Source organism: Filicampus tigris, chromosome 3, assembly GCF_054856515.1.
Source record: "Filicampus tigris isolate MCC_2025a chromosome 3, RoL_Ftig_1.0, whole genome shotgun sequence".
Classification (NCBI taxonomy): Eukaryota; Metazoa; Chordata; class Actinopteri; order Syngnathiformes; family Syngnathidae; genus Filicampus; species Filicampus tigris.
The window spans coordinates 16688304-16712320 of NC_141219.1; the positions used below are offsets into that span (position 1 = coordinate 16688304).

The 24017-nt window shown below is 42.0% G+C and overlaps 3 protein-coding genes across 8 annotated transcripts; 1 reads left to right on the top strand and 2 right to left on the bottom strand.

Moving 5' to 3' along the window:
* The first annotated feature begins 623 nt into the window (after positions 1 to 623).
* On the top strand, positions 624 to 10775 carry pigb (phosphatidylinositol glycan anchor biosynthesis, class B). Of its 5 annotated transcripts, XM_086026609.1 has the most exons (14): positions 624 to 774; positions 858 to 964; positions 4392 to 4555; positions 5766 to 5889; positions 6051 to 6167; positions 6246 to 6351; positions 6437 to 6567; positions 6657 to 6797; positions 6890 to 6941; positions 7402 to 7613; positions 7710 to 7774; positions 7931 to 8135; positions 8201 to 8378; positions 10237 to 10775. In XM_086026609.1, the coding sequence occupies exons 2-14, from the start codon at positions 903 to 905 to the stop codon at positions 10348 to 10350; spliced, it is 1671 nt and encodes a 556-aa protein (XP_085882735.1). In that variant the 5' UTR covers positions 624 to 774; positions 858 to 902; the 3' UTR covers positions 10351 to 10775. The 5 variants fall into 5 exon arrangements, with proteins under 5 accessions (XP_085882735.1, XP_085882740.1, XP_085882736.1 ...); XM_086026614.1 differs by lacking the exons at positions 624 to 774; positions 858 to 964 and adding an exon at positions 3065 to 3316 and having other exon boundaries at positions 4396 to 4555; XM_086026610.1 differs by lacking the exons at positions 624 to 774; positions 858 to 964 and adding an exon at positions 3070 to 3316.
* Positions 1957 to 2610, bottom strand: pigbos1 (PIGB opposite strand 1). The gene is made up of 2 exons (XM_086026622.1): positions 2431 to 2610; positions 1957 to 2264 (listed from the first exon to the last, which is right to left on the bottom strand). The coding sequence occupies exon 2, from the start codon at positions 2217 to 2219 to the stop codon at positions 2046 to 2048; it is 174 nt and encodes a 57-aa protein (XP_085882748.1). The 5' UTR covers positions 2220 to 2264; positions 2431 to 2610; the 3' UTR covers positions 1957 to 2045.
* An 8169-nt stretch (positions 10776 to 18944) lies between the features above and the next one.
* Positions 18945 to 23725, bottom strand: LOC147150099 (uncharacterized). 2 transcript variants are annotated; one of them, XM_086024948.1, is made up of 9 exons: positions 23470 to 23725; positions 23002 to 23101; positions 21287 to 21460; positions 21062 to 21174; positions 20436 to 20565; positions 19871 to 20190; positions 19654 to 19739; positions 19426 to 19585; positions 18945 to 19219 (listed from the first exon to the last, which is right to left on the bottom strand). In XM_086024948.1, exons 2-9 carry the CDS (start codon positions 23057 to 23059, stop codon positions 19070 to 19072), a joined length of 1191 nt encoding a protein of 396 aa, XP_085881074.1. In that variant the 5' UTR covers positions 23060 to 23101; positions 23470 to 23725; the 3' UTR covers positions 18945 to 19069. The 2 variants fall into 2 exon arrangements, with proteins under 2 accessions (XP_085881074.1, XP_085881073.1); XM_086024947.1 differs by having other exon boundaries at positions 23467 to 23725.
* Between the last annotated feature and the right edge of the window lie 292 nt (positions 23726 to 24017).

Consider the following 24017-nt stretch of genomic DNA (forward strand, 5'->3'; position numbering starts at 1 on the left):
AACACCCAAGCTAAAGTCCTAGTTTGAGAGTTTCCTGTGATGTTTTTGCAGGAGGTGAAGACTGGTGCAACCATCTTGGAAATGGGAGTTTGTTGTGCTGATGAAGAAACTCTCGACCAGTGCGAGAGATAGACAGTCAGGGTTGCTGCGGGAAACTATCAAATTTTCCCAAATTTGTTGAATATATATTTGTTAATTTTCTATTCAGATGGCGTATAATGATAGACAGAACGATTGATTGTGCTAAGGTGCTGAAATTTGTTAGGTGTTAATCAGAGGCACCTCAACTGGTGGCAGGTGTGTTCTGACTCCCATTTAACATGAGTTTTGAATGCGATTTGAGCGCAACAATGACATCCAGCACCAGTTATAAGAGGGTGTGCCCACTTGCGCAACCACATAATCGCAGTTGTTTTTAGATGTACCTGTACAGTTGTTTGTAGCCCTGTGATTCTCGAGAATCACTTTGATCAAAGTGTGCTACAAGTACCACCAGTGGAACGCAGGCTATAGTTGTATGGTAATCAGTCAATAAATTGTTGCTGTAAAGTATGCATGATGTTATCGTAACTTTAAGCTTTTTAATGCAGTACAGTACATTTGTTAAATAGAGTTTGGTTCTATTTAACATTTAATTATATTTGCATCATGAGCCCCTCTATGAGCTATCACCTTATCGTGGTGGAGGAGTTTGTGTCCTACTGATACTATAGGAGTGAAGTTGCCTGTGGCTTTACGCACCTGGAAGAGTTACCCATGGCAAACAGGTCCTAGGTGAGAGATCAGACAAAACACGGCTAAAAAAAAAAAAAACATGAATAGAATTAATTGATACTTTTTCCCTTGCCCGGATGCAGGCCATCGGGGCCCACATCTGGATCCAGGCCTGGAGGTGGTTCTCGATGCCAAGCGTCTGGAGAAGAGCCCTGCGCCCATGGGGCCCAGCTGAGCACAGGCCTAAGAGGTAATGTAGGTCCATGGGCTCACCACCTGTGGGAGGGGGCAAGGGGTTGGCTGCGGGGTTATAATAGTTTTCAATTTTTATTAGAATTTGTTATTTCGTTTAATTTTTTTTAATTCAGTTAATTTTAATTAGTTTTTTAGAACAGGTTTCATAGTTTTTATTTATTTATTGAAAAATGCTTCATTTTAGTTTTTATTAGTTTCAAGTTTTTTTATTTTAAATACATAATGTATTCGTGGGGTGTAAAATAGGGAAAAGGGGTCACTAAGTAATGTAGGAAAGTAAACTACAATTCACTACTACTGGTTGAACTTCCCCCTTCTGTTCGGACATATAGCAATGCAGAAAAAAAATACATTTAAAATGAATGAATGACTGAAAATGCTAATGTAAGATATTAATTGACAAAGATGAAAACCAAGGAGATTTTCACATAATTATATTTAATTTTAGTTAGTTTTATAAGTGTAAGATGTTTCAGTTTTTCATTTTTTATAAGCATTTTCATTTTATTGAACCTTTTTTCAATTGTAGTATTGTCGTTAGTTTCCATTAACTATATTTACATTTATTTGCATTCAATCCTTTATAACTGTTTTAAAATATGTTTTTAGGTACGATCTTTAATTTACTTTTTCATGTGCAATACATTTTAACTGAACACTAAGTAAAGGCATTTATTTTTCTATATACAAGTGTAATGTTTATGTGCAAACTTCTTAAGATTACAGTAATTACTGTACTTTTTATGGGGATGGAAAAAAAGCTCCGCTAGTGCTGTGTTTTAATTTTGGTCATTATGGTGGTTGCGTTAAGTATTTTTTGAGGTGCTTTCAATTTATAACACTAGAACGCGCCAAATAAGTGCTGTTGTATAACATGCAGGTACATGCATCGTATGTACTACCGGTAATTGAGAGGTTTGAAACAATGACCATTGTTGTTTGGGTATTAATTTGCGAGTGATTGACAGATACATGACACATTACAAATACCGTAAAATGTTTATTTTGTTTCATTTACAATTAGAATATATTGACGAATTGTGTATTGCTTTGCTGGTTTTGTCCATTGTTGTACTTTAGCCGGATGAATTCTTTCCACTACTTCCATTCTCTAGTGCCACATCCTGTTTCTGCGGCGTTGTGGTTTTTGGCACGGCGTCATAATAAGGTCTGTAGATGTAGAAACCACCAGCTACTCCAAGCAGTGTGGCAAAAGCCATCTGTGTGAAGGGAATTTTTTTACGAAGCATAATCACCACCCCTACACAATTTTGTGTTGAGGGCACAAGGTGGACCTGAAAGAAACGAAGAACAATGTTAAAACTTTCATACCAGATATCGCGAGACTTTGTTGTTGCATGTTAGCCTAACAATTGCCAGTATAACTCTTGAGTGGCATCCTGAAAGTGACATCGTGTCGACACATTATTAACCAATTAATTCGTGGCTATTTTAACTCACCGAGGAAACGTCCAAAGCGTGTAAGAGTAAATAGGAGAGAGGGGAAAAACACAACGTCAGAACGTCCTCAACGAGAAGAACACCGGTAAGACCTATGTTAGCATGATGCGCACTTGCGGCTCATTCTCTACTTTGGAATACAGAAGACATCCAATAAGTAAAACATGTCGACCCCTGCTGGATGAAATGTACAGTGCACCTTGTCAGCCGTCATTCACCATTCATCCAAAAATCGGAAATTAACTTTTAATTTGAAAGTTTGAATGACACCGGAAGTATGCGGAAGTGCCACCTCTTTTAAAAAAAAATATTTTATTTATATACAATCTCGAACAGGAAAACATCTGGCATTCTTCAGAAAACATTGTCTTGATACATAAGAAACAGAAAAAGAACATTTGCGAGGCTTTTGCAAAAATGTATTTTACAAAAATTGCTTTAAGTGTTTAAAAACGTTTTTAAAAAAAGTAAAAACAAAATTTGAAATTAACAATCATTGAGACTCTTCACATTCAAACAAAGTATAGAAGTGCCACTTCTGTTTTCCTGAAGAAACTGGCGAACAATATCGAATTATTCGTCTTCACACCAGGATCCGCATTCCATACCAGTTGGTGGCGGTAATTAACCATTAAGTTGTTTGCCAACCGCCAAGAAACAACAAACAGCAAAAGAAGAATAAAGGAAGATGTGCTGTGTGCATAGTGCATATGGCTAACGCGCGCCGACCAAAAGTGTGGCTTAAGTTTGTTAAATTACATGACCGCTTACCTTCTAACTCTTGCAAAAAGAATTATGTTGGGCAAACTAACATGATTAAACACCTCTGGATAGATGAATGGCTTCGACCATCACACTTTTAGCATCGCACTGAAGTCACAATCAGGTAGGCAAAACATTTTTTTTAAGTCTTTGCTAACGATGATTATACCAACCTAAACGAGACCTAAGACTGAAACTGAAATGAAAGTGCTCCAAACGGAGTATTATTTCCTGCGTTTTTTTAATTGCTACACTTCCATTGTTATGAACAGTGAATGAAGGTTAATGGAACGCTACTGCTTTCGATTGCATCTTTACCTTATCCACAATTACGTCACTGCTAGTGGAGTATGGATGTGAACAACATTTCACATTACACTGCATTACAATATATTCAACAACAGTATACATTCCTTGTTTTTTTCCCCCACCATATTTGAATGGTATATTTCTTCTAGATAATTTTACTTTTTTCATAATTCCATTTTATACTGTTAATACTAGTCTGTTCACATTGCAAGCAAGAAGCTTATTGACCTAACGCTTTAAAGACAAAGTCAACCCAAACATTTTTTGTTCTATGCAGGCCCACTAGTCTAACCACGGCATTCTGATTAATATTGCGTTTGCGGAATATGAGAAAGCCACCTGTTTTCAGCTAACCTGTTGCTCAGGGCTCAGATAACGTCTAATCATGGCTCACCTGTTTTCTGAAGCGAAGTCATGATTGGTCGTTATCGGAGCCCTGAGCAACTACAATGTCATTTTCAGTCGATAGAGGTGTCAAAATGGCTGTCCCCTGACATGGCTAAAAGTGGGTGATTTTGCTGCTTAACTTATATTCCACAAACGCAATATTAATCACAATGTCTTATTTCAACTAGTGAGCCTGCATAGAACACATTCTGGAAAAAAATATGTATGGGTTGACTTCTCTTTAATGTCCATCATCCCTTTGAAACAAGAAACGTCATACTCCCATCCCTCGCTGAAAGGCACAGGTCCCTGGTAAATGTCTATCCCTTGTGGGCCGTGAGTTGTGCTGCCAAAAGTCAGCCAAGTTGATCATTGCGTCAGAGATTCTAACTTTTGGAGATTATTATAAAGTCGTCTCCTTTGACTTCCATGACATTTTCGAGTTTTCAACATGATGCTGGAGTTTGTGCATGTTTTTAATTTCCAGTTGTATCTCTTACCAGAAAGGTAGACGCATGTCTGCAGCATTCACGCCTAAGGACACTTCAACCACACATGGAGGCTTTCAGACTGCGTCTGAGGTTCGGGACGAACGAGGAGGATGTCAAACTCAGGAAAAGAAAGTCCCGATTATACACAAGGGAGGTTGACGCTCCTATTAGGACAGGTGGGTTTCCTTGTTGGGGTTTGTTTGTCTACTTTTAAAAAGTAATTAGTTACTAATTTCTCTCCCCAAAGAAATCATTTAATTAGTAACTGACTTACACCTTCAGAAATGTGAGCAGGTAAAAGGGAAATTTATTTTTGTGCTTAAGTTAATCAAAAAGGTTTAGGTTTTTTTTATTTTTTATTTATTGATTTATTTATTTTTAATTATTATTTCTTAAAATTTTATCTGGTTTCACGGGCCTGTTGCATCGGGTAGAGCAGCATATATAAGACCAGCTTGTTTTCTATTTTCTTTTCTTGTTTTCAATTGCCTATTCACTTCAAAGCCTGGCACTGCTAAAGCTGTATCATGTGACTAACAGAAGGCAACATGAAATAAACAAAGCACATAAAGAAACATGGAATGCATAAAAGCACCATTTTTGGCAATAGTACAATACCATCCATATCCACGGATGTAAGAACTTAAGTGATTTTGTTATTCATCATGAAAACCAAGAAAAATGGCTGGATATCAGCCCTTAAAGTCAACTCTTATGAGCTATTTTTGTTGTCATTTTAATTGTCTAAACAAATGTACCTTTAGTTGCATCAGGCATTCAAAATGAACAAGAAACCGAAGAAACAAGGGTGGTCTCATGGTTTGTTTTTTACTGTTTGCTGTAATTTAAACATTTGCTTCAGTGCTAAAAGTTTCAACAATAAGAATGTAGTGTAAAAAATATTACACCGCCTTACCTAGTATGCTTCAATATATTCTCAACAAAGTACTGCCAGGGCAGTCCCTGCCTAAAGTCACACATTCCAAGTCAAGAAACTACAAATGTCGAATGTTAGGATGCCAACCCCAGGGGGCAACAATACTTGGACTGCTTATGCACTTTGTGTTTCTTAATTCTGTAATGTGAAGTCAAAGTTGATCCAATTATTTATTCAATTGATAGGGTAAATGGTAGAATAATCGATAAGCAAAATATTTGCTAGCCGCATCCCTACTCTTGTGCTGTCTAAGTGAGCCAACTCCGATAACAGCTGTACCAGCTGTCCCTTTGGTTAATAACGTTGTTGCGTTTCAAATTGTAAACTTATTCGGTTAACTGTTACTTGCAAATAACGTTAGTAACGCCATTATTTTTAACGCTGTTATTCCCAACTCTGCTCATTGTTGTTTTTCCACTCTTCTGTAAAATCATTCTTTCCTCGTACAGAAGTGCTGCGAGTTGCAACTTTTTCTGTGATTTTCCGGGTCGTCAACTGTTTCCTGGTTCAGAGCAGCTTTGTGCCCGATGAGTACTGGCAGTCTATGGAGGTCGCCCATCACATGGTTTTCAAATATCCTTTCAACTCAATTCACTTTGACACCATCCATGCATTTTCTATAGTGTTTGTCCTCATTCGGGGCTAGAGGCAACGTACGTAAGTGTGAACTGATCCCCGGGCAATTGCATTTACACCAGCTAATCGAGTTTTTAAGAAAACCTTAACAGTGTGACTTATGGGCATCTGACGTGGGAATGGAAGGAAGGCATTAGAGGCTTCACCTATCCTCTCTTCTTTGCTGTCATCTATAAAATACTACACTGGATACATTGTGACTATGTGTATCTTCTGGAAAGTGTTTTGTCTATATTCAGCCATGTTTGGGTGATATGTGGTTAGTTATTCAACCCGCTTGGTTTTTCCCTGCAGATATGGATGCCCCGACTACTTCAAGCACTTCTTACTGCGTTTGCAGATGTTAAATTCTTCTTCCTCATCAAAACACTGGAAGATGGAGAGATTGCGAAATGGACGGTAACTCAAAATTCTTTTTTTTTTTTTTTTTTCAGGTTTAATATCAATTCCGTTGGGTGTTGACTGTATTCTCATGTTTGTGCAGTTCTTCTGCCATCTGTGCTCGTGGTTCACATGGTTCTGCTGCACCAGAACGCTAAGCAACAGCGTGGAGGCCACCATCACTTGCCTGGCTCTGTGCTACTTCCCCCTGCCAGCATCCAAAACACACAGCAGGTCTCCTTGATGTGGTGAACCTCTCTCTCTCTCTCTATGTGCTATCAGTTGCTAGCTGACACCTTGTCCATGTTTTTTTCCCACTCCAGTAAAAAGTATTTGAGCCTTGTCGCCTTGGCGATCATCGTTCGCCCGACGGCCCTCATTGTCTGGCTTCCGCTGTTGGCTTACCATTTCTGGCAGGACAAAAACAAACTGAGGCTAGTCGTTCACGACTACATTCCCGTAGGGTTAGTTGTGTTTTATATTCACAGCTTTACATTTCAGATTTTGTTTGAAAGTTGGAAACAGCATTTTTTTTTTTTTTTTTCTTTTTTTTTAGGGCTTCAGCCATTGTGCTTTCAACCATAATCGACTGTATCTTCTATGAAAAGGTGACGCATATTTTGAACAATTCATTAGTTACTCCTACACCATCTCATAACCATCATGTCACATGTGTCGACAATCGTGCATTCAAGAAGTTACCGATTTCAATAGTGTTTCCATATGAGCTAGAAAAGCATCCCTGTAGATCAGGGTCTGTATCGCTCTTATTCACAATTTCATCCATGGGTACATATGAAATTGTAACTGTTGTTAAGTATTTTTGTAAAACATGTGTATTGTACTGTATTTTTATGTCTTGGTTGCGGGTGGCTGTCTTGCTGTCTCAGTTCCTATCCACTGGGAAATAGTGGCGGTTTACACCGGACATTTTGTGACATTTTTGTTTAATGGTGTGCCCTGAGATTTCTGTTTTAAAATGTGTGTCTTGTCTCAAAAGCTGGTCTATGTTGTTTTACTGTCAATGAAAGGATGTTTTGGGTTCATCAGTCGATTTCTGCTGTGTAGTGGATCTTCGTGCAGTTCAACTTCCTGAAGATGAACGTCTTCCACAGCGTGGCCGAGTTCTACGGCACCCACCCCTGGCACTGGTACCTCACGCAGGGCTTTCCGGTCGTAATCAGCCCCCATCTCCCGTTCTTTTTTCATGGATGCCTCCTGGCTTTCAGAAGATACAGAATCCTGCTGGTGGCCATCACTTGGACCATCGGGGTATACAGGTAAAGCATGGCAATTCTCTCTCACTCGTTCTCCACTCAGATCTACTGATATTAATTCGCCCAGTCACCTCACGCCCACGTTTCAATTCTTTTCAGTCTCCTTCCTCACAAGGAGTTTAGATTCATCTACCCTGTGCTTCCCTTCTGTTGGATCTTCTGTGGTCAGTCCCGATTACAACTTTTTCCGACAGTATTGACGCCATAGGCTCACAGCCTGTCTTTGAATCTTCCGATTGAAAATAAATAAAATGACACGCCACTTGGACCGCATCGTCATACTTTGTTTAACCGTCCAATGTGTGCGCCTGCGTAAACAGGGGTATCGGTGGCTCAACTGAGAGTGTGGCGACGAGCAGCCGCGTGTGGTTTGTTGGCAGCCAACGTGCTCATCGCCCTCTACACGGGCCTGATTCACCAGCGCGGCGCTCTGGACGTCATGAGCCACGTGCGCGCACTTTGTCACAACGCGTCGGAGCCGGATGTCTTCTTCCTCATGCCCTGCCACTCCACGCCTTACTACAGGTGCCAACTGTGCGATAAGCTATGGAGACCTGCAACAGGATATTCAGTTTTCTATCCCCTTGCAGCCACGTCCACTGCCCACTAAAGATGGCATTTCTCCAGTGCCCGCCTGATCTCGGCCAAGCCGGCCACGTGGACGAAGCGGACAGATTCTACCATGACCCGCTTCTGTGGCTGCGGACTTCGTTTCCACACGCGCAGTCATGTCCTACTCACTTGGTTCTCTTTGACGTTTTGGAGAAGGTAAAAGTGCTGCCACACCCATCAGAGTGGTTTATGGAAAGCTGGTTCGGCATTTTTTTTTCAATATCCTTGATATCCATCTTAATGGCGAGGTATTAGTACACTCTTTGGGCCATATTCTCTCATGTGATTGATTCAATAATTGCGCTTCTCTGGCTGTGCGGATTCTCGCGTCAAATGTGTCATTTATAAGGGAAGTCAACCCAAACATATTTTTTTCAATAATATGTTCTATGCAGGCTGACTAGTTGAAACACGGCATTCTGATTAATAATTGCGTTTGTGGAATATGAGTTAAGCAGCAAAATCCACCCCATTTTAGCCATCTCGGGCAGCGGCCATCTTGTCACTTCTGTCAACTGAAAATGACATTAGAGATGCTCAGGGCTCAGATAACGACCAATCATGGCTCAGCTTCAGAAAACAAGTGAGCTGTGATTGGTGCACCATGCACGTCATTTAGGTACTGTACCAACGTTGGACAGCATGGGACATTAAGAGCATTGCGAAGTTGGTGTTAAATTTAATTTCAAATGGAATGGAAAAAGCCTTGATTTTAACTTGCCTTAACCTTTAGGAACCCATTCTGCTGTCATCTAAACACATTTCCTCATACGCGCTCCCAAGCCTCAAGCCTGTGAAGGTAAAACATCTAGTTCCACATGAAATGTTACATTAAATGCCACCCTATGTTGTAAGACACTTCCAGAAAGATATCAAAATGTGTACAGGGAGCCTGAACAAACAATATTTTGTTAAGATGATGAAAAAGGTTCTTTGAGGTGTTTTGGCCATGATATGTATTGGCGGAGAAGCGCTAGAGGACATTTTTTTTCACCAACGGCTGTGAGCATCAGTGGCCGAACATTAAAAGTCAAGCCTTTGGAGTTTAAACTGCATCTATCATTACGGCACAGTACTAAGTTTCATATTTAATCATTTGTTTTTATGTCGGGCCATCAAAACATGTTTACGTTAAAGAGGAACTAAAATCCATACCTTAATGCGTATTATGTGCCAGCACTTGTAGAAACACAATACTCTGATTAATATTGTTTTCATGAAATTAGAATCAAACTGATTAATTCATTAACGCAAGGGCAGCGCCATGTTGGTTGAAATCATTTTCAGACGCAAACCAGAATCACCTATCCCCTTGCCTGCTACTAATACTGAACTGTCAACTGGCAGATTGCAACTCTTCCATCTTATGTGAACCATGCCCGAGATAGAAAACATGCAACAGCCACCAGAGGATGGGTAGCGAAGCGTAAAAGCTTTATACATCAACTTTTTGATGCGAGATGTGCAAAAAGAAATCCAGATCGGCTCATAACGCTGTAAATCCGTGTACTCTAGATTACTTTATGATCATGGTTTATTATGTAGCTCTTGTACATTTCATGAAATCAAATTTGTATTAAATAAATGAGCCGTCACTGTGCTCTCGGGGTACTTTTTCACACCGGGCCTTGTTGCTTTGGCTCATTGCACTAGATGACGACTGCCCTACGAGTTCGACCAGTCATATAAAATTCAACTAGTTCATACAAGCGCTTCACTCGGGAGTGTGCAGATGTCAGCTCGTGCACAGTTTTTCACACTAGTAACATTTTGTTGAGTTAATAGCATGCCAAGTTATATTACTAGTGTGCACCATTGTAATGCGGTAGTTGTCACGTGTTTGCATTGATTGATATCCGGAGTTGACCTACTAGTTAAGACAAAAAACGTATGTACGATCACAAGAGCTTTTAATTGGATATTAAGGACATCGAATAAATAAATGCTCAAGTGGCATTATCAGTGGCTTTTAAAGCAGACCTGCTACTCAATACTTATATGCTTTATGTTGTAGGAGATCTCCGTATTTCTGCAGGACAATAACTACAAGAAAACGACAGACATATTTCACACTCATTTTCCCGAGGGAAAAGTTGGAGGAAGAATCTTTATTTATGAAAGGCAGTAACAACCACGGGGGCATCTTGGCGACAATGTCTCAGCTTTAAAAAGGCTGGGGGAAATATCATGTTCTGTCCAACCTGTTTTTAAAAATGTTTCTGTCAACTGGCTGTTTTTTTTTTCTGGCGTCCTCAGGGAGCACGGTGAGTTGGGTGGAGTGGGCAAGAACACATGCGCTTGGGAGCAATTGGTAATAGGGCTGTCAGTATTGAATATTTTTAGAATCGATTATTCTATTGATCTGCGATTGGCTGGCAACCAATTCAAGGTGTACCCCATCTACTGCCCGAAGACAGCTGGGAAAGACTCCAGCACGTCCGCGATCCTTGTGAGGATAAGCGGTTAGGATAATGGATGGATGGATATTCTCATGATTATTCATTGAATAATCAGATAAAATCTTATTTTACATTAAAGTGTATTACAAAAGCACCCCTTCGCGTACTGTTTATTAACAAATTGTTGTTATTTGGTATTGTTTAGTGGTTTAAAAACAAAACTAAATGGAATTAGGTTATAGGCGCGTTCAGAAATAGAACGCGGACTGGTTCACACTGACCGTTCAGAAACGGCACGTTATTGAAATGTGCTGTTCGGTTATTACGAGTGCACCAAAAACGGGAGTGCTGATGTGCGCGCTCTAAACACTCCGACTGGGGACACGGTGCATCAGTGCCTCAGGCAGTCCCAAGGAAACTGTTCAAGCACAAGCTGCTGATTGGTTTAGGCTACGTTCAGAAATTTATGGGAGGAGAGCGCGCTCTGCCGCTCTGAACACACACACACACGCACACACTAGCAGAGTCGCGCACGAGCATTAGATTGAATTTCCGAACGCGCCCGTTATCGCACGAGAGGGATTGATGTTGTACTCACCAATGTTTTTGAAACTGGTTCAGTTACTGGTCTGGTCACTGGTTTTCCAAAACAAGCAACCAAGATAAATTGTCTGCTTTTATGAAAGAGAAATCAGAATAAATACTGTTGAGAGGCTAAAATTAGAGGCTTTGGACAATTGTATGTTATACGATTACTCGATTATTAAAATGGTTGTTGATTAATTTGATAATTGATTAATTTAATAATTATAACAAATCTAATTGGTGATCAGCTCCCAGTCTAAAGATCCTCTCTAATGGTACAAACATTAGAACTTATTGTACGTTCACCCTGCTGGGCATGATGCTCTATTCAGATTTTTTTTTGTCAAATCAGATGTTTAATTTTTGTGTCGTCATTCACATTACAAAAAAAATCCAACTTTTAATGCGAATGGAAAACGTCTGTGCTGTGACATGCATGCGTACGGAGCACGACGTCGAGTGACGTACACAAAAAATGCGTCACGTGGCATTGTTTACGGAAGTAAATATGGTAAATGTGGTACAGCATGTCGTGTCTCATCTTGAGAATCAACGAGGTGGGAGAAGGTTGAAATATTTTGGGGAAATGAGACAATGGTTCTCGGGCTCATTTCATGGAGACGTCAAGTAAAGATCACGTCACCTCATTGCCACTATCACCACAAATGTCAATTTTATGCTTTTTGAAGTGGGGTTACCATCCATTATCTATACTGCTTGTCCTCACAAGGGTCGCGGGCGTGCTGGAGCCAATCCCAGCTGTCTTCGGGCAGTACGCGGGGCACACCCTGAATTAGTTGCCTGACAATCGCAGGGCACACAGAGACAAACAAACATCCGCACTCACAATCACACCTAGGGGTAATTTAGAGTGTCAATCAACTTCCCACGCAAGCACGGAGCCGGGATCGAACCCACAACCTCTGACCTGAGAGGCGGACGTGCTAACCAGTCGACCACATTAAAGTCAAATATGAAATCAACAGGTGCTCTAAACAACTTTGCAGATGCACAGGATTGTGAGTAGTCTCCCAAGCACCCCCTGCCCGCGTGACGTACGTGTACCGCACAGTTGGCTTTTGATGACGTATGGGTCGGATGTGTACAGATGAGCACAACTTCAACGTTCATGCTGCAGACACATCGGATACATATCCATCCGATTTATACACATACGAAATAGGCATTTAAAAAAAATTAGAAATGTACTGCTCACATTGCATGGAAAAAAAACATATAAATGCATATGGGGGGAAAAATGGAATCGACCTACAGTTTGAATTGGGGCCGTTAAAGCATTAATCAACTATGGAGATTAATTGAAATTTTATAACGCACTAAGAAAATAACTGTTAACTCCGCTTTATTTACTTACTGTAGCAGCTGACCTGTGCTCACTGCAGGGTCACTGTCGCAAAGACGGACTTTTACGTAGTTTTACTTTAAAAGGTTAGTCACAGCTCATTGGAGAAATGCGAAATAATTTGCAACACTTTGCAAAGCCAAATTCAAATGCCATAATAGTTGTACATCATTGGTGTATTATTCAACTGTTGTATTTTACAGGAGAAAAATCGTATTCCTTAATAAATGTACTACACATTATGTTAAGAATATTTATTAATTTATCTGTATACAATATAAAGAAAATCCAACCATGCGTCAGAAATCGTGAGACGAATCAAATATGTGCTTGACATACTATAGTCTTAATTTGATCCACACTCCGTACCAGGAGACAATATAATGATTATTTGAATGTTCATTTAATACATATTCGACATTCTGGTCTACACTCCTAACCAGTAGGTGGCGGGACGCCACAATTTCGTTGTTTGCCAACCGCCAAATATTGAAAAGAAGGAGAAAGAAGATGGCTGCAGCTGACAATTAAGGTGGCTTGTGCCTGATTTTGGCGTGGGTACGGCCGACAGTACCTTGTCTTGATTGTTTTTAAACATCGCCTGTCGTCTTTTCGGCGGCTGGACAACGGGCAGACGCGACATTGGTCTCGACCGCTAAACATCAACAGACGGCTGTGGCAGCGCAGCAGAAAAGTACGGCCGCTGACCAAGAGTGAACGAGGAGGTGATGGACAATTTTTAAGGTGGTGCATTGGGACGTGAGGTCGAGTCCGGCCATGTTTCAGAAAACGGTTGACGCCCAAAACAAACAGTCAGGAAGAAGATAAACGAGGCAGCGATTGTAAACAAAGATGGCAGCGCCCATCGTTACCAGCAGCATGTGAAGACGCCAAAATACAGTGGTATCTTGATTTACTAGGCTCGTTCGGTGTTTTGCTCCGTGTCGCGAGACCAAATTGGAGTGCCGCTAGTTGGCGCAGCGAACGCAACAGCAGTCAAGTTTATTTGTATAACCTTTAATCGCAAAAGAGTCTCAAAGGGCTTCACCAGCCCACAGTTGACAAAGAATAGCGACATCCCCTGATATACACTTCATTGGTTCCGGTCACGTGGTTACCTTGCAGTGGAAGATAGTATTTCTTTTCTGTTTTGCGAGTGCAGTTACTTTGCCAGTTGTTTTCCTAACCATGGATCCTAGGAACAAAGTGATTCCTGCCAAGAAGAAGAAAAAGATGATGTCCATTCAACTAAAGCATGAAATCATAGAAAAATATGAGCGAGGCGTGCGCGTAGTCGACTTGGCGAGGCTGTACGACCGCAACACTTCAACGATATGTTCTATACTGAAGCAGAAGGAGTCGATAAAGGCTATAACGCCAGCTATGGGCGTTAAAATCATTTCAAGGCTGCGGACTTCTGTCCATGAAAAGATGGAGAGGCTGCTGCTGGTGTGGTTAACGGAGAAGCAGCTCACGAGATGTCCTTTGACGGAGGGTGCCATCTGTGAAAAGGCACGGGCCATTTACACCGACTTGCTGCAGCAGACCCCGGGCTCTTCAACAGACGGTGCACCGGAAGACTCCTTTAAAGCCAGCCGGGGCTGGTACGACAATTTCAGGAGGAGGATCAGCTTTCCCTCCGATGTCGGGCATGTTGGCACGGCGAGCTCGAATGTGAACAAGGATTACCGCAAAACCTTTACAGATGTAATAGCAGCCGAAGGATACGTCCCTCAGCAGGTCTTCAACTGTGACGAGACGGGGCTCTTTTGGAAAAGGATGCCAAGGAGGACTTTCATAACGACCGAGGAGATGAAGATGCCTGGCCACAAACCTATGAAGGATAGGTTAACCCTTACACTGTGCGCCAACGCGAGTGGCGACTGCAAGATCAAGCCGCTACTTGTATACCATTCGGAAAACCCCAGAGCCTTCAAGTCTCACAAAATTATTAAAGAAAAACTGCAGGTTATGTGGAGGGCAAACCCCAGGGCGTGGGTCACTAGACAGTTTTTTGTAGAGTGGGTCAACCTCGTCTTTGGCCCTACCGTGAAAAAGTATCTCCAGGTAAAAAACCTACCCCTGCAAGCGCTTCTCGTCTTGGACAATGGTCCAGCTCACCCGCACAACCTCCAAGACGACATTCTTGAAGATTTTAAGTTTATAAAGGTTTTTTACCTTCCACCTGACACCACCGCTATGCTGCAGCCCATGGACCAGCATGTGATTTGTAATTTCAAGAAGCTCTTCACCAAGCACCTCTTTCGTCGCTGCTTTGAGGTGACGCAGAGCTCAAATCTCACCATTCGAGAGTTTTGGAAGGACCACTATAACATCGTGTCATGCCTCAAAATTATCGATATGGCCTGGCAGGGTGTTACAAAGAGGACCTTGATTTGTTCGTGGAAGAAGCTGTGGCCCGAGGTTGTGTCGGAAAGAGTCACGTTCGAACCCGACGACGCAGTCGTGGAAGAGATTGTGTCCCTCGGTAAGTCCATGGGCCTGGAGGTGGATGAGGAAGATGTGAACGAGCTCGTCAAGGAGCACTCCCAGGACCTGACATCAGAGGAGTTGAAGGCGCTGCAGACACAGCAGCACGCAAAAGTTTTACAAGAAATCGGTACCGCTGCTGAGCCGGAGGTCGATGAAGTTATCTCTACAGGTGAGATCATGGAAATGTTGGGAATGTGGGAGAGACTTTCAAATTTTATTGAACGGAAACACCCGGAAAAAGTCGCAACTGGATGTGCGTCTTCCCTGTTTAACGACACCTGCCTAGCTCATTTCCGAAACATTCTGAAAGAACGGAAGAAACAACTATTGAAACGGCCTGCAGGTGAAAATGAGGATGGCCTGATGAAAAAGCCCAAAACAGAAGACGATTAAGTGGAGGGAAAAAAAAATGGAACAGTTAGTTCCATACAGACTTGCACTTAAATATAAACCAATTTATTTCTCTACGCTCTGTTTATAATGTTTTGCTATTGTACCATACAGTGTTGTTTTTCTCTATTACAAACATAACGATAAATCGGGGCGGGTTTAGTGTGCTGGAACAGATTAATGGCCTTGAATTTCAATGAGGTCAATTTATTTTACGATGACATTTAAGTCGGAACAAATGACTCTTTTTTTAGTCAGAGTAGCACTGTCAGAGGACAATACAGCGCCCCAGGTGGCCCCGCGTCTTCCAGAGCAAGCCTCGTCATTCGCGTTGCTGCTTTGACAAAAAAAATGACTGCAGTGGGGCATGAGTTGTTACCCAGCAGCAGTGCTATGGACAATGAGCCAACCTAATGGTCTGCGCTCAGAACGTGGTGCAGTTCATGTTCTTCAATATTAGTCGATGGAGTGGCTGCGGTATACAGCACGCTGGTACCTTCCTCGTGGCTTCGTCTTCGTGACGGGCTCCCGTCGTGTTTTTTTTTTTTTTTTTTTTCACGGATGCTCCCTCCCTCGCTTGCAGAAGGTACAGCGTCCCGCTGGTGGCCATGGCTTGGACCAACGGTGTCTTCAGGTGAATCATCAGAATTCTCTCTGACAGCTCATATCAACTTGTGTGACTCCTTTTCACCTCACCCGTTTGAATTCTTTCAGTTTCTTCTTCACAAGGAGTTGAGATTCGTCTACTGTACCTTGTGCTTCCCCTCTATTGATGATCTGCGGTAAGTCCCTTTTACAAAGCTACAACAGCATAGGGCTGGGTGATTATATGTATTAAAAAAATCATTTTGATCATTTCAATCATGATTCATACATTTTCAATGATTTCAAAACTTTGTATGTATTCATCTACCAACTCACTCTAAATACTTTAAATATAACATTTAAAAAAACAACCAGAAAAATGAATCAGTAACAATATTAATAAACAATAAAAATAACTCTGGTGTGTGTGTGCCCTGGGGGAGATGCACATTAACTTTAAGATAAAGAGTAAGAGATGAAGGTCGTGATTGAACTTTATAAAAGTTACTTTTTTCCCACAGATTAGGACAAATATATGACTGTAACCGTTGTTATATTACCTGTCTGTCAGTGTTAGTTCAGGTTTTGTGTGTGAATTTTAGTTATTTGGTATCACTCCTGGAACTAGGGTTGACAATTCCTTGAAAAATAAGTAAAGGAAGACCTCATCGGCACAGGCGGCCGACATGACTGACTTCAACCTTCCTTGCATGACTTTTAAATCCGTATTTCAAGTTGGTCTTCTGGTATTGTCTGTAAAATGTAACTTTCTTTTTCGTCTTGGGCATAGACTCTTGTGTTGAATTCCGAATGGGCCTTTTTCCCCATTGCAAAGAAACTTTCCAAATACTGTATGTCTATTTTATTCATTTTACTAGCTTGTGCATTTAATTTTGACATTACACGAGATATGCATTAAGAGTCAGTCGTTGATGGATGTAACGGAGAGAATCTGGTCACTTTTCAAAATAAAATATTTTTCAGCCTCGGGTAATTAATACACCGGAAGTACTGTACTTTTTTTTTCCTCTTCCTCCTTTATTAGAACATATTTTTTATTGTGCTGGGCATTTTTAGGCGATGAAAAAGTGCAAAACTATAATTTTGTACACTTTGGGTGTTTTTAGCAAACAGAAGTACTTACTTTAAAGTAACGGACAATCGGCTCTAATGGATGAGCCCTTCCCCCAATTAATGAAGTCGAGTGTTTTCTTGAAATAGTAAACGTTTGGTGGGATGGATTTGGTTGACCACTTTGTGTGTGTTAACAGGACGATTGATGAGGAGCAGCAGCATGCGGTTTGTTTGACACCCAACCTGCTGATAGCCCTGGACACAGACCTGAGTCACCAATGTGGCGCCCTGGACATCACGAGCCACGCACCCACACTTGAATTGTAACATCTCCGAGCCAGGCCGCTCCTCGCTATACGACTGGTGCCAACTGGGCAGCCGTGGACCAGTGGTTAGGGTCGTCACCCGCCACCGGGGGCACCCCGGCTCAAGAACAAAAACTTTTTCTGCATGATTGGGGGTGGGCTTTTGACCCTGTACAGTGGCGATGCAGGTCCAAAGCAGTGGCCATAGCCCACGACACCTTTGCAGCCAAACATGACAGCCACACCTCCAGGACCAATAACTGTTTCCCCAGACAAAAGTGTATTTTTTTTTTTTTTTTCAAAGCAGTTTAGCAACTTTGCAGTTATGTGCGTCTTTGAGGCCTTGAATGTGAATTGTGATTGGATGAAACGGGCAGGGCAAGTGTTTTGCAATAAATAACTTGATTGACCATATCTAGTCATCTTTTGTTGTCTCTTGTGGTTACGGCTACATTTTCTATTTTATTTACTTACTTTTTGAGGAAGAGAAGCGAGTCAAACTCATTGGCATGTTGTCCTTTTACGCAAGAGTGGAGTAGCTAGGTCTATCAGCTTTTTTTTCATTTTTTTTTTTCAATCTTGTCAGGTTAATAAGGGTATAAATTCCCACATAGCAAAAGACATTTGGGGCAGATCTGGTATGAAGCCGGCACAGGTGGTATTCGGTCGGCACTGGCATACGGCATGTGAACTGAACATGGCCAAGGTCCGGCAGAGGAGGCACTGTCTTGACTCTGGCAAAAAAGATGTGACCAACTTTTTGAGTAACGTATCTGGCCCAGAAATCAATTTAGAACTCTGGGCCATAGATGTATAGCCAGTCTTCACCCACCCTTAAATGCAATTTCAAAATGTATTTTCTACAGTCATTTTAAAATTTGCATTATATGCATTGTATTTGTGGAGTGTACAATTTCGTTTTAATATATTGTCTGACTTCATTTTCAAACATGAAAACAAAATGTCTTCTATGGCTCTGTGGTGGTGCAGTCACCCGACTTCGGCATATCACTTCCCACTCGATAAGACCACAAATGCGAGTGCGAAGATGTGTGTTTGTGCTGAAAAAAACAAAAACAGGACAAGTACAGAAAACTATAAACGGTTTGAAGAGGAGTGTGATGGTAGTGTTTAGTCTTAAAAATGTGCTGAGGACAGAAGGGATTAAGGTTAAAGTGGCCCTGACATGAAAATGTTTTTGTTGAGGTTTTGATCATAAATTGAATTTCCACAACCTGACTAAGTCCCCAAAGTTGTGAGAGAAACAACCCATGTTTCGCCTTCCTATGGCTGTTTGTAACACAGCTCAAACTGAACTGTCAAACGGGCCATTTCAGCAGATCGTTTCAGTTATCTACGTCACCAACCCCGCATTTTTCGGTTTTATACGTCGCTAATTGCCCCTTTAACTCATTCACTTTTCACAGTGCAGCCATTCAATCTCAGGAAATGATTGACTTTTTTCAATTTTTTTCAAACGTTAGGGTAAGAGGGTCTGAAAAATGTCTCACATTGAATGAGTCAAACATTCACCTTTAAAACGTTTTAATTCAACCTAAATACAAAGTAGATTCATATTCAATCGATCATAGGTACTGTTAGCGTGGCTACGAGACAGGAAGTAGCGCGTCCAGACTGTCCCCGACGATGACGTCACATCAGCCCGACGTCGGTGAGTGAAAAGTCACGCCACATTTTCAGCGTTGTGATGCTTTGCAGGTTGCGAACGCGGTTTGCGAAATCCAGCCGCAGGGCTTCGTTGACGGTCACACGGAAGCGGTCGACGTCACACTGGATGATAATCTGAACAAGATGACATCAGGGTGAGCAACATGCTTGCTCAGAGCTCCTCAATCAGTCAACACACTTTCAATGCATATCTTAACAACAGACTTGTAGCCAGTCAGTGTCAGGGCACGTATAGACAAGGTCATAGTTGTTAATGAAAATGGACAAAATTGGAATAAAGACCATAAAACCACATAGAATGACGTAGTGAGCGACGTGACCTCAAAGTCGTGTCCAAGCCCAAAGGGGAAGGGCTCCACTGTCTTCTCCTCTTTGTCTTCGGTACCGCTCAGGTGAGAGGTCATCACAATCTTTTGGTCTTTAATGCGAAAGACCAGGTGCAGTGCGGTGCCGTTGGCCGTGATCATGTTGAAGGTGAATCTGCAATATGCATTCATTCAGATGTCTGCAAATGCAAACGTGTTGTCAGACTAACGTGGTTCAAGGACCTCTCGGCCGGCGGTTTGACTCGTCCTCTCACGGCGATGCTGCGGCCCGCGCTGAGACGGCCCAAAAGGTCAACTATGAATCCAAGCTGCGCACAACAATTTGTGTCAAAATTGCATGACCAAGCTGCTAAAAGACTCAAATCTTAGGACTTGGTCTGAAAAAAAGGGCTATGGGTGCATCAGGAAAATGCAATTCACCATTTCGACCAAAACTCACCACTTGAGGGGACACAACAAGCATGCACGAGCCTTTGACATCAACGGGCATGCGCGTCAGAGAAGAGTTTTCATTCCAGAGTGTGACGTGACCTGGTCCCGATGTTGGCAGCTGGGCAGGTGGAAGAATAGGACAAAGTGGGGGGCGAGTAGTAGCAGGGGGAGTGGCACAAGTGGGAGGAGGAAGAGTGGCGCTAGTAGTTGGCGCAAGGGTTGGACATGTAGTCAGAGGGGCACAAGTGGGACAAGAACACTTAGGAAAAGTACAAGTAGGACAGTTACAAGCAGGACAAGTAGGAGGAGGGGCACGAAAGTCTTTGGCTGCAGGGGTGCAAACAGATTTTAATATCAACGTGCACATTCAAAAAGATCTTTGCTGTCCTGCGAAAAACACTTATCTCCGTTTTTTTCCCATTTTTCTTATTTTTACATGAATGGTGTTTCCGCGTTACAGACATCGCATTAATGTGAACATTTTAAAAGTTTCCAAAATTGGAAATAAGTGTTTTTCTCAAGACAGTGACAACATGCAAAGCAAGCAAGCAAGCGCTCCTTGACTTTAAGACCTTTTTTACAGATGAATTGTAGTTTATATTTGCACATGTTGTCATTGAGATTCCCATCTTGTCTCATTTCAACACAGTTCTCTTTGTTGAAGACGTTGTTGGGCTCTCCTTCATTCCACCGGAAGTAGTCCTGTGCATCACATGGGGAATGTGGCTTTAGTATCTCATTTTCCAAACGCTTTCTTACAGTATAAGTTGCTGTAATATTACAGTTTTATTCTGGTGATTAAATCTTTCCTCACGTTGCCCATTTACTTTTCACACCAAAAATACTTGAAACACAGTGTTGGTAGTAATGCCGTTTAAACTAACGGTGTTAGGGAATAATCAAAATATCAAATGGCAGCTTTTTACACCAAAAATACTTGATACCTGAAATACTGAACTCGTTGGTATTTACTTTTTAAATTTTTGTAAAATATGACTTTTCACCTCTGATACAATATTTTTGTTGTCGTAACATTATGTTTTTGCTATAAATAAAGGACTTTTTTTCTTTTCAAATTAGGATTACACATTCAGAAATGTTCAACTTTATTCTTGTTCACGTTTATTGTTGATCACCCCACATCCTAATTCTTTCCAAATTCCAACTTTTGGGGACAATGTCCTAATGATTCACTTACCGGAGTGGTTTTGTCAGTATTGTAAAAGTCTTTTTGCCAAAAGAACAACCAGTCGGTCCAGTCTATGCTCAACCCCAACCATGCGCTCCATTTTCCCGACTGTCGGACGAGCTCTTTGGGAAAAGAACAACAATCAGTTTGAGCACAAGGACAAAAGCCAAATGGATGGATCTTGTGAAGCATTGAAATTTTCAGGAATCTCCAAGCTGCTGTTTTGGTGCTTACCTGTCAAGAAATCCAACTCTGCCTCTGAGTGGATGCTGGCAAGGTGAGCTTTATTTGCCACACAGTACTTCTCGGCATCAGACCAACTTCTGTGCAGACCTCCCGGCATGAAATAGCAATGATTGCAATACGGCTTCCACCCGTTCTTCTCATCGCACTGGAGCCCCATAGTGGCTGAGGACATATTTGGGAGATGAGTCTTGACAGGTGTTTTTCATGCAACTCGTTCAAAGTCTTCCATTTTCCAGGGAGCAGCAATTTTGGGTGTTTTTCATGCAACTCGTTTGACTTTATCGGCAGGAGGTGGCATGAGCACTTTTCAGTGTTGTCACGTGGTGTTTGGTTGCTACGGTAACGGGCGGATGCTCGGGTCACATGTTTCAAGAGGTGAAAGCCGAGTCATTTCAATAGGCGTGCTTACCAGTTGCACGGGAGACTGAGTCAGGCTGTGTCGCCGCAAGACATTAAGAAACTAAGTGGAAAGCAGGAGAGTGTCGTGAGATAATAAAAACATGTGAAATATGCTATATTTTGGGCTATTTAGTTTTGGGGGGGGGGGGGGGGGGGGGCACACAACATTTATTTGTGGGGGCCAGGCCTGAATCACACCAGACTACAATATTATTATAAAACAAAACTCTTCTAAGTGGGCATCTTACCCCAAAATGCCCCCCATTCTACTGTGCGGAAAGTCAACACTGATTTGATCACTTTACACATCTTGTTCAAACAACTTTGTGTTTGCAGACTCTTTCGAAAAAAAAGTAGAATGTGTCAATTACATAAATTCAAATGAAAGCGCTGACATTAATTTGGCTCTACCTAGTTATAAGGAAGAGTGCTTAAAAAGTACCACTATATTTCTGTGGTGTACTGTTTATAATACGTTACTGCTATTTAGTTCATAGAGCAAAAAAATGTGTTTATCAGTCACTGGGGCTGTTTTATCCAATAACTGTATGTTCATATCTAAGTCAATTTCTTTGTGTGTTGATATTGGCCTACGTGCACCCACACTCAAAAGAAACATCATTTGTGTCTAGTTCAACATAGGCTACGTCGCTTAATGTGCTAACCCCCCTCCAAAATAAGCAAATGTGTCATTTTAACACGTTTTAACCTTGTAACCGTAAAATAAGTAGGCTACTATAGGCTTTTTTTTACAGTATGAGCTTGTCAATCTGAAAGAAGCAACGCTTAGTGCATTTTTATCAAGCAGTGCGCCACTGTGGATTTTCATACAAGATTCAAGTTCTCCATGTGTCTCGTTTTTATACATTAAAAAAAATCCTTTTTTTTAACATGTACATCGGTTGCAAATGATTAAAATGGGATAACGTATATATTTCCCTTCTCTACTTTTAATAATTAGATTACCGCATTTTAGTCACGTGCAACCGAGCACGCCAAATTATTTTATTTCCAGGTTACACTATGCTGTTTTTTTTACATATATAGGACCGCCCATACCCAACATTTTCCATACATTTTCTATCATACAATAGCGATTCTGGTTCGCGCCCCCATCATTTTGCGCAATTACTACACTTGCAATCGTTAAGACCAACTAACTAACTAAATAACTGACTAAAGCAGGTGACGAAAAGTTGAATAAAAGATTACTTCTGTGACGTACACTAGTGTTTCTTGTCGACTTGGAATGAATACGGTAGTACAAAATAACGTCATCATTCTACTACTATTCTTCTACTCACACGTGACAGCGGACGGCACAAAGCTGGCGAAGGCGGCTATCAGGAGACGGAGGTACATGGTGACGATCTGCCGCTCCGCAGATGCAATCGGGTCAGGTGTCTGTGTTAGACAGGCAGACTAAATTGAGGAAGCCAGCGGGGTTCTCTACAGAATGGATGAATTGGAGATTTCCCAAGTGTGCAACTTCATGCCCCACGTACACCCCCAAACGCGTCACAGAGATATGCGGGGTACGTCGGGGATCAGGCATCAGAAACGTCTTTGCCCAATTTCAAAGACAACGTAATTCGAAAATCCACTCGATTTTTTTTTTACTTCTTAGTCCAAACCAACAACTATTTTCTATAGTTAGCATTTGCAGTTGAAATGAACAGAATACAGATGCAACACAGCTTTGGTCAAGTGCATTCTGTGTAGTAAAATAATAGCCTAGAAATGTCCGTATCGTGTGTGCGCGGGCTCACCACCTGTAGGAGGGGCCAAAGGGGTCGGGTGCCCTGTGAGCTGGGCAGCGGTAAAAGGCAAGCTCCTCAATGGCAAAGCCGCGGGGGTTGGATGAGATTCGCCCGGAGTTCCTAAAGGCTCTGGATGTTGTGAGACTCTCATGCTTGACACGCCTCTACAACATCGGGGACAGTAACTCTGGATTGGCAGACCGGGGTGGTGGTCCCCCTTGGGACCAGAGGGTGTGTTCCAACTACAGACGAATCACACTCCTCAGCCTCCCTGGTAAGGTCTATTCAGCGGTGCTGGAGAGGAGGGTCCGTTGGGAGGTCGAATCTCGGATTCAGGAGGAGCAATGTGGTTGGACCAGCTCTACACCCTGAGCAGGGTCCTCGAGGGTGCATGGGAGTTCGCCCAACCAGTCTACATTGGACTTGGAGAAGGCGCTCCACTGTGTCCCTTTGGGAGTTCTGTGGAGGGTGCTTCGGGAGTGTGGGGTACCGAACCCCCCGATAAGGGCTGTTCGGTCACTATACCGCCGACGTCAGAGTTTGGTCCGCATTGCCGGCAG